This window comes from Prionailurus viverrinus, chromosome A2, assembly GCF_022837055.1.
Source record: "Prionailurus viverrinus isolate Anna chromosome A2, UM_Priviv_1.0, whole genome shotgun sequence".
Classification (NCBI taxonomy): Eukaryota; Metazoa; Chordata; class Mammalia; order Carnivora; family Felidae; genus Prionailurus; species Prionailurus viverrinus.
In genome coordinates this window covers 142416776-142431873 of record NC_062562.1, presented here as the reverse complement: position 1 = coordinate 142431873, position 15098 = coordinate 142416776, and the positions used below count along the sequence as shown (strand labels likewise).

General features: G+C 34.6%; 1 protein-coding gene across 4 annotated transcripts in view; it reads left to right on the top strand.

Annotated features, from left to right (window-relative positions):
• Positions 1-15098, top strand: part of POT1 (protection of telomeres 1) — an 80378-nt gene that overhangs the window by 10548 nt on the left and 54732 nt on the right. For 3 of the 4 annotated variants that reach the window (XM_047849058.1, XM_047849057.1, XM_047849060.1), the window contains 3 exons: positions 2657-2748; positions 13234-13347; positions 14106-14153. In XM_047849058.1, coding sequence (XP_047705014.1) covers positions 2657-2748; positions 13234-13347; positions 14106-14153 — 254 coding nt within the window. The remainder of the gene's footprint in view (positions 1-2656; positions 2749-13233; positions 13348-14105; positions 14154-15098) is intronic. The other variant, XM_047849059.1, reaches the window with a different exon arrangement.

The following is a 15098-nucleotide window of genomic DNA, read 5'->3' as shown; positions in this document are numbered from 1 at the left end:
ATCAACTTTTCATTGATTCTTCTCTGTTTTTCAGTTTTCTGTAACAGTTTATTCATTTTAATCTGTTAACTCCACTCGGTATACTATTAACCTCTTTTTTTTTTAATGTTTTAAAATTTTTTAATTTTAAAAATCATTTTTTTATGTTTGTTTATTTTTGAGGCAGAGCGAGAGATAGAGTGCAAGCCAGGGAGGGGCAGACAGAGGGAGACACAGAATCTGAAGAGGACTCCAGGCTTCGAGCTGTCAGCACAGAGCCCAACGCAGGGCTCGAACTCACAAACTGTGAGATCATGACCTGAGCTGAAGTCTGATGCCCAACCAACTGAGCCACTCAGGCACCCAATTCTTTTTTTTTTTTTTTTTTTAATGTTTGTTTATTTTTGAGAGAGAGAGAAAGAGTGTGAGTGGAGGAGGGGCAGAGAAAGAGGGAGACACAGAATCCGAAGCAGGCTCCAGGCTCTGAGCTGTCAGCACAGAGCCCAACGTGGGACTCAAACCCATGATCTGCAAGATCATGACCTGAGCCAAAGTTGGTCATTAACCGACTGAGCCATACAGGTGCCCCATATTAACTTCTAATGTTATATTTTTCTACTCTCAAAGTTCATTTTGAGATTTTTTTTGCATCTTCCATTTTCTCTTCATGTTCTTGGCTGATAATTTTTTTTATTGGATGCTGGATGCTTAGAATTTTATATTGTTTAATGTTGGGTTTATTTGCTATCCTTTAAATACTATTTGTCTTGATTTTAGGATATATTTAATTTTCTTAGAATCAGTTTGATTAGCTTTGTTGGGGTGTGTATAGAACAGCCTTTATCTTCAGGTTAATTTGGCCTTATCACTAAGAAAATACCCTTCCGACAACTCTATTCTAGGCTTTGCGTATGAGGATACCATTCTGTCTGGTTGGAACCAGAACAGCTCCTAGCTCTATGTGAATGTCAGAACTGTTCTGCCTACTCCTTTCAAGTGGTTCTTCCGCTTCTTGACCTTCTTGCCTTCATGCCATTGGAGATCAATATTCCACCAAAGATCTGTAGGCACCCATCTTCGTATCACCAGGGCACTCTCTGTCTGTGCTGCTGTCTTCCATTTGACACTCTTCTCTGCAAATTCTAGCCACCTTAGTATCCTTGTATCTGAGCTCTTCTTTACTGAGTATCCTTTACTGAGGCTGCTGAGCTTTGTTTGAATTTGAGCTCCATTTTCTGCTGCCTGGAAGCTCTCCAGGAATTAAGCCAGGGGTATTGCCTTATTTTCCTCTTCGAAGAGATTGCTCTCTGGGGTACTTGGGGCACTTGGGGCACATGTTCAGTCCCATTTGGGCTCAGGTCATGATCTCACAGTTCGTGGGTTCAAATCCCAAGTCAGGCTCTGCGCTGATAGCTGCTTCAGATTCTGTGTCTCCCTCTCTCTTTACCCCTCCCCCGCTCATGCTCTGTCCGTCTGTCTCCCTCTCTCTCTCTTAGAAATATTAAAAAAAGAAAGATCGCTTTCCTACACTTACTGTTGTCTGATACCTGAAAACTGTTGTTTCATATTTTTTTTCTTAGTTTCCTAGTTGTTTTAAGATGAGAATAAATCCGGTCCTTATTAGTCCATGATGGCCAGAAACAGACCTCTGATAGGTCGTTTCAAATATTAACAAAGTGTGTTATATTTTGATTAGAAGCCACTATGTGTTTGAGAAACATTAGTGTTTCAATTTATGTATATACTTGCTTTGAGGAGTTGAAGAGGCAAGTGAAAGGAGGTAATGTGCAGCCATGTGTTAGTTATTTAACTGCTCAGTGCCACCAGATCTGACAGAGTAGCAGACTCAACAGTTCTGACTCACACAGAGGATTGTCAGTTTGGCAAAGGTCTTTCATGCACTGCATAGATTCAAAAAAATCTGAAATGATGGCAGTTTCTTGGAGTAGTTGAGTACTTGAAAGCTGATATGAATGAGACTTTCCTCAGATGGTACAACTGAGTCTTAGCATTTGGCCCTACCGCACTGGTTACAGGAGGTGACCTCTGGAGAATGCGGATTGTGCAGATTCTTTTCCAAAGCCTAGAAGATCCAAATGAGGTTACTTGTAGAATATTCATTCCTTATTTCTCAAGTAAATTTCATTTTCAGAGTCACAGATATTTTGGTCTTTACACACGCTCTATTCTTTTCCATTTGTCAGTGTGGGAGGAGAAAATCACTTTTCTAGAATAAAACTTAATGTACTGACACTGTGGATTACTAGAAGTTCAGTAACAGTGAACTGTTTTGGGGATGATATGTTATACATTATAAAAATTGAGTAATTGTTGTATTTCATTTCCTTTTATTACAAACATGGAAAATAAATAGAAAGTAGTTATTGTGTGCTGTTAATGTGATATTTATAGAAATTTATAAAATATATTCTAGTTGAAACTTGTTATAATTTTGATTTTGGTACCTAACAGCATTCTGTGCATTATTTTTGAAATACTTAAGGTTAACCTAAAAGTGAATGATAAAATTTTTAATTCTTCATAATTGCATTTTGAATTAACTATTGTTTTTAGAGTATAGCTGTCATCAATTTTCTTGTGTGTGTAAAACTGCTGTATCTAATTAAGTGGTTTTTTTTTTTGTTTTTTTTTTTTGTATGTGTGTTTCTCTTTGTAGAACAAGAAAATTCAGATTCAGCCATCAACACCATCAATGTATTATTTTTTGGAAAATTAGCAAAGGACTGTGCAAAAGTTTTCTATGAAGGGGTAAACCATTTTCATATTACTTTATTGTTCTAGAAGTAGATTGAAAATTATTGATACTATATTCATCCTGTAGATCTTTTTTTAATAGATTCATTATATGTAGTTATGTAAAAAAATGATATTAAGCAACATCTTTAAAATTGCAACATTCTTAAGAGATTGTAAAATTTATCATTGACATAAAAAGCAACAAATTTTCCTCTCACTTCATCTTAATGTTTAATATTCAATATAGTCAGTATTCAATGTATATGTACATAATTAAAAATAATTCTTAATAACTAAAAAATAATATAAGCTATAACACTGTGTATTTTCGAGTTATTTTCTAATAATTGTTTCAAAATACATGCCTCCTAAATCCAACAAGATACTACCAAACTGAACCCAACGGCATATTAAAAGGAATTGACAATATGACCAAGTGGGATTTATCCTAAGAGTGCAATTTGATTCATCATACAGCAATCAATCCTTATAATACATCACATTAATAGAACAAAGGGAAAAAACAAATAGTTGTCTTAATTGATACACAAAAGGCATTTGGTAAAATCCTAAACCCTTTTATAATCAAAACACTCAGGAAACACCACGGGATAGAAGGGAAATCCTCAACACAATACAGGGCAATTATGACAAACCCACAGCTAACATCAAACTCCGTGGTAAAGGAATCAAAGCTTCCCCCTAAGATTAGGAACAAAACAAGGTTGCTCATTTTACCATTGCTCTTCCATGTTCTACTGAAAGTTCTAGCCCCAAAACAAAAGGACAACTATTGTGTGTTTCCATTCATATGAATATGTGGAATAGGCAAATTCAGAGTCAGAAAGTAGATTAGCGGTTATCAGGGTCTGGGGATGGGAGGAGGGGATGGGGAGTTATTGCTTAATGGTTAAAGAGTTTCTGTTTGGGATGATGAAAAGGTTTTGGAAATAGTGATGATGGTTGCATGCATCGTGATTGTAATTAACGCCACTGAGTTACACACTTAAAAATAGTTAAAATGGCAGAGCTCCTGCGTGGCTCAGTTGGTTAAGCGTCCGACTTTGACTCATGTCATGATTTCATGGCTTGTAGGTTCAAGCCCCACATCGTGCTCTGTGCTGACAGCTCAGAGCCTGGAGCCTCCTTTGGATTCTGTGTCTCCCTCTCTCTGCCCCTCTCCCGCTCTCTGTCTCTCTGTCAAAACTGAACAAATATTTTTTTAAAAAAGAGTGTTTTAGACCAGGAAATTGCAAGTACAAACACTCTGAAGTATGAGTGCATGTTCCAGATGCAGTAGGGGGTCAGAGTGTCTAAATCCTAGCAGGTGTGACTGGGGCAAAACACTTAATTCCATTCAGCCTTTTTTATTTTAATCTTTAAAGATTAAAAAAATTGTTAAAAATTTTTTTATTAAAAAAATCTCAAGTTAAACAATAAAAATTAATTTAAAAAAATCTTTAAACAAATCATAAGATAGGGATAATAATACCTACCTTTCTGGATTGTTGTTTGGATTAGAGATAAATGTGCCTACTGCTGGGAATAGGTGGGAACTCAGTACTGGCAGCTGTTGTTACAACTCTTTTTATCTTCTCTTACTGAAGTTAGGTGCAGCCCCAATGAGGAAGAGCAGGGTGGAGAAAGGGCAACTGAGTCTGAGCCCCAGAGTGTGGCTTCCAGTTAATTACTGGATTTTGAGTAACCATTGATAATCTCCAGATATACATTTAATCAAATATGAAATGAGAATGTTGGATTAGCTGTGAATTCTGAATCAGTCCGACATACAGTAGTTTCAGAAACTGGTGATGTATCAATAGTTCTGTGGACTTGAGAAATGGTGCTATTTTGTAAAATCTGTCTTTGGAGTCTAGAATAAAGATCTATGTCAAGGAAACTGTAAGAAAATCTGCCTTTTTTTTGTTTTTTTCTACAAGCATTTTGGGAATAGATTGCCAAACTCAAGTTTTGTCTTTTTTGCTAAAGCTTCTGTGAAGAGGTGGTAAATCAGTTAATTTCTTCCTAATTTATAATGTGAAAGAAGGGAAGGAGAATCAGCATAGTGGTTTTTCCCTCCTGTGAAAAGTTGTTATTACATCACTGGTATATTTTAAAATCTTACTTTTAGAATTTAAGGAAATAAGGTATTTGCTGTGTAATTTATGTACTGAAACTCCTAGTACATTTTATCAGACTTTCTCTCAGAATGATAGCTAGAGTAATTTGGGGTACAGTTTTAAAATTTTGAGATGTATAGTTCTAATCTAGTTGATGTGGTACAGCAGAGTTCCAGAAGCAAATGTACTTAAAAGTGAAGTGTTACCTGACCGTCTGCTTCAGGCCACTTAGGTAGGGTAGTAAGCAGTTGCTCTATACGGCTGTTTTGATAGAGCACTTTTGTGGGTGCCTCCAGTAAAGGCATGTTCTTCTTCTTCTTGCCCTTGAAGACATGACTTTATTTCGGCTTAGGTAAAATAATTAATATTCAGGATGGCAGTTCTAAAAAATTCAGTGCTTAAGATCTGAAATCATGACATTTTTTAAGGGAGATATTCTTCAGAAATGATGAGGTGAAGGAGAAAGGAGAATATGGATGAAAGTGAGAATATTAAGTAGGTGTTTAACAAGGGAAGTTTCACTTATTTGGGGGGAAAAAAAAACCTTACATATCCTTTTTCCTCTGAACTAGAAAATGGTATGTTACAGTACTTTGTTAGATAGGGAAAAATGAAACAATACCAGTTTGGTGACTAATTTGCATGTGAAACTAGCTTTAACAGACAATTTCTCTGGCTCTTCATCCTTGCAAAAACAAAACAAAAACAAACAAATGCTGTTAATGCTTCCTCATTTTTTATGCTACTAGGTATGCATAGGCAAGTTTTGCTCTAATACATTGAATTAGTAATATTTAGTGTTCGTGGATTACAGGGGATATGAAATACATATGAAATGTAGTTTTATGCTCTTAATTCAGATGAACTCTTTCCATCTGCAAAGAGGTATACTTTTAACAGAGAGATTTTGGAGATTTCACACACCAGGGCCAGGAAATTATAGTCAGCTTCCTTTCAACTTGCTCAGATCATTAAAGTTGCCTTTGCTTTCTTCTCTCCTGATATTTTTTAATAAGTAAGACATTAAATTATCTGCTTTAAATTCCTGCTGCAGAGAAAAGACAATTTTAATGCATGATCAGGAGGGAGGCTCTATTATCTTTTTTAAAGAGTCAACTAGCTATTAAATTAAAGCCTACTTAATTTTTGTGAAAGGACCATTAGTTTGTAGATGAAGATGAGTATTCTAGGATGCGGAGATTTCCAGTGAGCCCCCAGCAGTGTATAGATCATCAGAAGATGCTTTTGAATCAACTAAATGTGTATGTAAATGTACATGTGCCCCCCCCCCCCCCCCAGAAGGCCATTTATAACTCATCCTGAGAGATCCATGAACCCACAGCCATTAAGAACTGCTTTTTAAGGGCAGAATTTCATATGATTCTATTATGGTATATAGTTGTGTTAATATTGAATTCTAATAGTAGTCAGTTATGTGACCACATTATACAGAAATGATAATGATTTGATATTAGAAATGAGTATCTTGTAAAAATCCTGTATTATTTTTAGAAGAATTTGTGAAAGTTAAGTGCTAATATGAATACAGTGTTTTACATTCTTAAATTCTTGGGGCGCCTGGGTGGCTCAGTCGGTTGAGCGTCCAACTTCGGCTCAGGTCATGATCTCGCGGTCCGTGAGTTCGAGCCCTGCGTCCGGCTCTGTGCTGACAGCTTAGAGCCTGGAGCCTGCTTCAGATTCTGTGTCTCCCTCTCTCTGACCCTCCCCCATTCATACTCTGTCTCTCTCTGTCTCAAAAATAAAGAAACATTTAAAAAAAATTCTTAGAAACATTTTTAAAAAACAATACAAAAGTGTATCTTTGAGGGAAATGTTCTAGGTAGAGTTTGTATGAGAAAAGTGTGTGTTATATTTTTTATGTATACATTTAAAAAATTATTTTACTTAAGTGTATGGATCTCTATCTTATACTTCCTCTTTACTCGAAGGGTGTTTCTGTGACTGTGTGCACATGCATGTGTGTGTTTATGTTTTTGTAAAGGGGTGGTTTAGAACTTTTAGAGAGGTTTTCTGGCTAGCATAGTTGGTCGCCTTGAAGTATAATGATATAAAGAAATTGTAAATATTGATTTCTAGTGATTTAAGGAAAATGAACTTCGGTGTCATCTATTTTTTATTTTATATAGTTCGATAGCCAATGATAATGGCTATACTTAGGAGACTGTTAGCTAGATTTTGCTTAAGAAGTACGTAATAGAAAACATTTTTTCTTTTTCAGACATTTGTGATAGCCAGCTTCTACTGTTTAGTGTTTTTTTTTTTTCCTAATCCTTTTATTTAGGATATTAAATTTGTATGGAATTTTATGGATTACAAAGTGCTTCTATATATGTTTATCATTTGAACTTTTAATAACCCTCTGTGGTAAGGGTCATCATAGTTTTAAGAAGATAACCACTGTGAAGCTAAGATTTGTTACAGGACTTGTAGTAGTAAGTGGAGACATGACTCTATCTCCACGACTGTATTCTTTTCTTGCCTCAGGAAGATCATGTGGACTTGGGTTAAATCTTGTAAATATTTGGTTTAGAAGATTGTGTTTTTCTTGTCTGGTCATGGTTTTATTTATTTTTATTTTTTTTTTAACGTTTATTTATTTTTGAGACAGAGACAGAGCATGAACAGGGGAGGGGCAGAGAGAGAGGGAGACACAGAATCTGAAATGGGCTCCAGGCTCTGAGCTGTCAGCACAGAGCCTGACGCGGGGCTCGAACTCACGGACCGTGAGATCATGACCTGAGCCGAAGTCGGACGCTTAACCGACTGCCACCCAGGCGCCCCATGGTCATGGGTTTAAAAAACATTCAAGTGCTATGGAAGAGTATAACCGGGAAAGCCAAAGCTGCCCCTTTCCCAGTGCCTAGTCCCTTTGTTAGATAAAACCACCACTGTGCTGCTTCTCCTTTCATCTTTCCAGCTGTCCTGTATGTGTATAGTTATGTGTATACTTCTGTATGTGTGTATCTGTGTGTGCACACAGATGAGCTCATATATGCACATTTTTCGTCAAATGACAATATTATTCATGTTTTGTGAGTTGCTTTATTTTACAACATAGCTTAGACATCTTTAGAGAAGGGTTTTAAAAATAAATACATGGTATTAAATATTAGAGGTCTAGATTTTATATTTTATTTTATTCTATTTTCTATTCTATTCTATTTTATTATTTTATTTTATTTTCATTTAACTTTGAGAGAGAGTGAGAGCATGAGCAGGAGAGCGGCAGAGAGAGAGAGGGAGAAGAGAATCCCAAGCAGGCTCTATGCTGTCACCACGGAGCCCGACACAGTGCCCAATCCCACCAACTGTAAGATCATGCATGACCTAAGCTGAAATCAAGAGTTGGTCGCTCAACCGACTGAGCCACCCAGATGCCTGGATCTGTTTATATTTTAAAGACATTTTCATCTTTCTTCTTTAAGTTTTTTAAATTAAATTCCTATTTGGAAACAAGAGTTCTAATATAATGGATTAGCAGAACATGGGCAGTGCATCTACAAAACATGCACAATGTATGAGATATTAGTATTTTACCTAACTGGCATATGAAAGGTGTTTTCTGCAGTTGAAATATATTTTAAACAGGTATTCATTAAAATAGAATAGAACTACACTAGCTAATTAGTACTTGTCAGATAACAGAGGATGTTAATGATAAGTCAGAGTTTCTCCTTTTTAAAGTACAATGGTGAGAAGTCTGAGGTCACAGTTTACTTTAAAATCTTTCTGGGTTTAAATTCATGAATGCTGATCATTTGGGAGGTCTAATTAGGCTATTTATTTTAGAGTTTGTAGTATTAAGGTTAAAAATTGTTGAAAATCAAAAGTAAAACTTTTTGCATAAAATAATGGATTTTCTAATTCAATTCTTAAGCCTTTCTCATTTGTCACTTGCTTATTCCCTTAAGGTTAGCTCCATATTTGATTACAACAAAAATCCTAAAACATTAAAATGAATTTTAACAAAACTATAATCCTTGCTTTGCTAAACTAATGATACATTTTGTAGGAATACACATACAGTAACTGAACCTCTCTCCATTTGAGGCATTTTTTGAGTTTAAGCTTTCCTTTAAAGTGAGATTTAACATTTAATATATGCATATAAAATATGAGGAAAGACTTTCAAAGTATTTTGAAAGTTAAAAAAAGTTTTGTCACAAAACCATCAGAATTATAGATGTTTATCAGTACATTGTGTATCCATCCCTGTGAGATTTAGTTCTGAAAGATGTAGAATAGTGAGGAGATCGGGATTCTCGTCTTAATCTACAACTCGTTAGCTGGATGTGACCTTAGACTTATCCTCTCTGGTCCTTATTTTCTTATCTGAAAAATGAACATGTTTGAGTATATGATCTCTAAAGTCCTGTTTTCAGTTGTGAGATGCTAAGATTCTAAGCAGTAAGTTTTGTAGTACTTGCACAGTTTATTTGATGAGGGTTTTATATATATATATCTCCCTCCCCCACCACGTATTTGATTATTCATTTAGTTGTCCAAACACTTGAGTGTTTTTGGTCTTCTGTACCGGATGTCAGAAACATCTTAACTGAATAAGAGGGTTATTTACCTTGCATCGTGGGAAAGTGCTCAGTGGAGTAGAGGGACTTAAACAACTGTTATGTGATTATTTTATCCAGATATGATACATAACTAAGAATGAGTAGTAGAATGAGAAAAGTAACAGAAAGAAGGAAGGTGGGTACCAAGAGAGTGGGTTAGTCAGAAAGAACAGCGTATACAAAGGCCCTGAGTGAGGATCTTGGAATATTCAAGTATCATGAGAAGGCAGAATTCCAGAGTGGGTCACAACAATATATGGCTGGTGAGATGGTGGGCATCCGATCATATAGTGGTTTCTAAACCATTTAAAGATTTTGGGTTTTATGCCAATCTGACATATATTACTTCCAATTAAGTTCTTGGCATTATGTGACCAAATAGATGTTAATGCTCATGAAATACGTGTTTTATATTAGAAAAACATTTTCTGTCAGTCACTACCCTACCAATGACGTCAGATTCCTGGCTTCTCCCTGTACTCTTTCCTTCTTTAATGGTGTTTTGAGGTATGATAACAAGATTTGCAAGGTCACTATAGTAAAAATTACTTAATGCCTATTAAATAAGGGTTTTTCTTTTTGGACTATCAATTTTTTCATATTTTCTCTGTCCATTTTCTACTCAGTAAGTGTAACAGCTTGAGAATTTTGGATATACCATCTATTAAAACTTAGCAAATTAATTCGCTAGTCTTGTAGTTTACATTTTTGTTAGTCACATATTAATTTCTTATTCCACCACTGATTATAAGATATTGGCATATAAAAATCACATTTGTTAATATGCAAATAAGTTGCCTGATTTTTTTTTTTTTCTTTTTAGGTTTACTGTTGGTTATTAAAAAACACTTCTTGATGTTAAAAAACTCCTGTGCTGATTTCATTGATTTTTCTGTGAAACTGGTTTGCAGTAGATGTATTCTTATTGGCTGAACCCAAAAGGGAATTGTTTAATTACAAAGGCTCACTCCTTTTAAGGCACTGTGAGAGAGTAGGTCACACACAAAAGGGAAATGACCCACTTGTTGATAACTGAGTATCCGGAGTAGGTTAAAAGATTTCAGGTATACCAAATGTGTTTTTATTTTTAGCGTGTTCATGCACAGATACTGATAAAGCCTTACCACTTTAAGTCATATGGTATTCTTCTCAGGCTGGCTGCCTCCTAATACTTTTTTCAGCAGATGGAGATAAATACCTGCTTTGTATATCAGTATACACTCTTAGCACTGAACTGTGTAATTCCTATTCTTGTTTGAATGGCTTCAGTATGCTCTTTTCAGAAGCTTAGAAATTAGAACAATGCATATTAAATCTCATTTTCAGCTCAATCTAATGAATGTTTATACAAACTAATACTGCCTATTATATGGTTATCTTTCTTATCCTCTGTGCATTTGAATTAATTTAAAAGCTATTATGATTTGTAATTCATGGGAACTGGATTCTAAGAACTGTTCATTTTTTCCCGTCTTTTGTTTAGATTTGTACTTTAATTTTACCAGTATTAATTAATTTATTTAACATATACTCTTTTGAGCACTCGCTATGAACAGAAGCCCCTTCAGTCGCTTGTATGGGATATGTAGGTAGATAAGACATTCTTAGTCCCAGGGATCTTACAGACTTCTAAGAGCATTACAAACATTAAGAAATCTTTGTAAATAACACACAAGTGAAAAAAAATTAAAATACTGCATAAGTTGAGTTCAGAAGAAGGGTGAATTTTTTTTTCTCAGACAATCTAGGATAGACCACATAAGAAGCATTTACAGTCCAGGCTTTAAAAGATAGATAGGATCAGCCATATGCAAAAGAGAACAATGCTATTTATTATTAGTGGGGCTCAGGATAAGCAAAGAATGTTATGTGAAAAAGCAGTAGGCATATAAGAGAATCTGATTTGTGTAGTATTGTATAGACGTATCTGGAAATAAAACAGGCCATGTTGGTGGGGATGAGATCTCTGAGGGCCTTTAGCAGTTTGTGTGTGTGTATATACATATATTCAAATATAAGTTCATCTTTATAAATATAGTAAATAAACACATTGTTTTTCTTTCCTTAAAGAATTTTGGTTGTTATTCTATGTTGATTTTGTCCTAGAAGAAAAGTTTTCTTATAACCTTTTACTGAATTGTATTGCTAATGTTAAAGTAGAATTACTTTTGAAAAATTTTTTCTTACTAATGCTAATGTCCTGCTTTTAATGATGTATTCTATTTAAAATGTTTTCGTTATTAAATATTCATTATTCTTAAGTTTATACATAAAAATAGAAAAATATTCATCCGTAGCACTAACACTTGTATTTAGTAGATTTCTTTTCATATAATATTTGAGATATTTTCAAGTAAAATAGCAAAGGACATGAGATAGGTTAGTTTTTGTGCTTTTAAGAGAATTTAGAACTGATAAATCAATGATTCCCTACTTCTGTGTATCTTCCTGTGTTAGTTTGATTAAACAACTTTAAATCTTAGACTAAAGTTGTAAGTTTTCATTTAAATCAGAATATATTGGTCTGAAGTTGAAAGCATTGCATATTTTTCAGTTTATAAAAGTAATTTATTCCAGAAGCAATCTTACTGCTTATTTTATTTCCCATTAAAACTGCCTAAAAACATGGTAAAAACATAAAGAATATTCAGTGAGGATAATTTTCTCCCATTTAACTATGAAGAGTTGTGTTTATTTAGCATTATCAACACAGACAATTATGTTTGCAGTCTCATGTAAAGAATGGAAAAAATGCAGAAATTTTCAGACTTAAAATATCTGAATAGAGCTAGAGATCTTAGAAAGGCAATATAAGGTCTATACTTTGATTCAATTTGTTCATGGAGGGCCTACTTTGGGCCAAGCTCTGTAAATACAGAGCAGAATAACACATGACCCCTGTCTTCAAGGTGTTCACAGCCTTGTTTAATAGGTCTAAGTAGAGAATCCTGGGATTGACACGGGACCCTTTCTTGTATGTACAAAGCAAAAGTCAGTAATGCAGAAGGCTTCCATTTGGTGGAAATTAAGATTATTGAAGGAAGCTGCCTGAAGCCCAGGAGTTTTTATGTATCTTCAGATTTTGGTGTTAAAATTAGAAGAGTAGAATAATATATATAACGCATAAATATAAAACATGTTGAATGTATATGTTCCAGTATTTAGAAAATAAGGCGGTTTAACTAAAGAATGAGAGAGGCAGGAATAAATGGGAATTGGCTTCTTATTACTATTATAAACCTAAGTAGAAAGAAAATATTTTTTTCATATTAGTATATAAATGGAAATTTCTCATTTATTTTCATATTCTGGATTTATATGTACATACGTTAGCTTTGTGACAGTGTGGAGTTTTTACACTAATGAAATGTCTTTCTCAATGTAGTCTCTCAACTCTGATATTTAGTTTCATTTAAATTTCATTCTTATTACTCTTGGTTCATCTCTTGTCTCTTCGTTATTTGTGCAAACTTATACAAATTGAGGTAAGCATTGATTTTTGAACTCTCACTAAATAGCAATTTTCAAGTGATTTAGTTGGTGTTTTCCTAGTCCATGAATTAGGACATTGCACTAGTCTATGGCTACATTGTTGATGCCCTTTCAGAGGAAATGATAGTCTCAATCTTATATTCAGAAAACATTAAACATGTGTAGGCTAACCTATAAAAAGTTTTCCATTTTATAGAAATCATTCCTGTTTTTAAATAATAATAAAAATAAAAATTTATATGACATTCAGAATTACAGATACTTTGATGATTTAAAACCATTTTTTTTCTATGTAGGACACCATTGCAGTGGCTGGATTTTCTGTCTTGTCAGCATCTTCATCTACAGGCAAAGACGGTAAACATTGCTTATTTTTGAAAGCATTTGAGGACTTCAGATCAACTGTTTATGTAAGTGTGTAATTTTTAGTCTAATCATATCATGAGTTCAGGTGATGGAATAGGAGTAGTATTTCTATAAATCTGTAGATAAACAATTTAGTCTGAATTTTGTTAATTAAATATTTTAAGTTTAAAAAATAGAAATTCTTTTATTGGCTTTATGTTTAGAATCACTCCAGGTAGAAAAGAAAGATCCTTTAAAGTTAATTATTTATTAATGGAATTTTTAAAACTTCATAGGTACTCTAGACCTGATGTTATTCTTTGCAGTTATACCATCAGACTCTTGATGGTGTACTTGATTTTGCTTTAAATTTATCAAGTGCTCCTTTTTAGGTAAAACTGATTTCCATTTATCTTACTCTTTATGAAGATGCCCATTCTCTACCTCCTGCTTCACCCCTCCCCCCACAGCCTCTATTGTGTGTGCACACACACAGAGACTACCTGTTTGGTCAAGGCTGTCAGAGAAGTAGAGTTGGGCCAAGCCATGTGCCTGCAGGCCACTGTCTGCCTGTTTTCTCTGGTGTCCGGAAGGGCCTTGTATAGGCTAGGGGTGGTCCTGTGATATTTCAAATTGATAAATTAGACTTAAGCTAAGTTTAGACAACTTTACATGTGTCAGTCTTAATTTGTAAGACATAATTTTATGCTATTCTAGTGAATTTGAATATTATACAGTTAAGTGTGTAGCTTTATTGCAATTAAAGGTCTGCAATCACATTGGAGGTTATTTGTATACAAGTAAATCCTCTTTCTGTTTTCAGGTTTATGTTAAATCCGTAAGAGATTTTTCTACAGAATCAATGTCTTTGGTAAGATGACATGCAGTTTAATATAGAGTATGCACACATCTCCCACTCACACACACATAAAAATGCACACATGTATATGCATACATATATGTATTTTTTTGATCCACTTTACAGTCTGATTTTAAAATACTATCAATACAGTGGGAAAACATAATCTCTACATTTTTGATATCTAATAATGTTAAATTTGAGTTATGTATTTACCTGGTAATTAATACCTGGTTGTTCTATTGTCTGGAATATCTACTGATATTTTGTATAAGCTACATATACAAGAAAATTAAAATGGAAAAGAAGTTTTATTGTGAGAAGATAATGGGATAAATACTCCCCACCCCCCACCCCCCCACACCCCGAGAGAGATTGAGAGAGAGAGAGAGAGAATTTATCGTAGCACAGAGCCCAACGTGGGGCTTGATCCCATGACCTGAGCAGAAACTGAGTTGGACGCTCAACTGATTGGGCCACCCAGGTGCCCCCATCCATCCATCCATCCATCCATCCATCCATCCATTTATTTATTTATTTATTTATTTATTGTATATTTTTTATTAGATTAGTACTACTTTCAAACCTCAGGCAAATTCTTTTGTTTCATCATCAGCTATATTTATAAGCAGATTATCAGGTGCCAAGTTGTGATTTGACAAATAATTTATTTTAAATTTTTTTTATTTAAAAAGTTTTTTCTTTAACGTTTATTTATTTTTGAGAGAGAGAGGTAGAGCACAAGCAGGGGAGGGGCAGAGAGAGGAGGAGACACAGAATCCAAAGCAGGCTCCAGGCTCTGAGCTTTCAGCACAGAGCCTGACACGGAGCTCAGACCCACAGACCATGAGATCCTGACCTAAGCCGAAGTCAGACACTTAACTGACTGAGCCACCCAGGCGCCCCTAATTTTAAGAATTTTATTATACTTGTGATACATTTTTTATTTTTATTTTT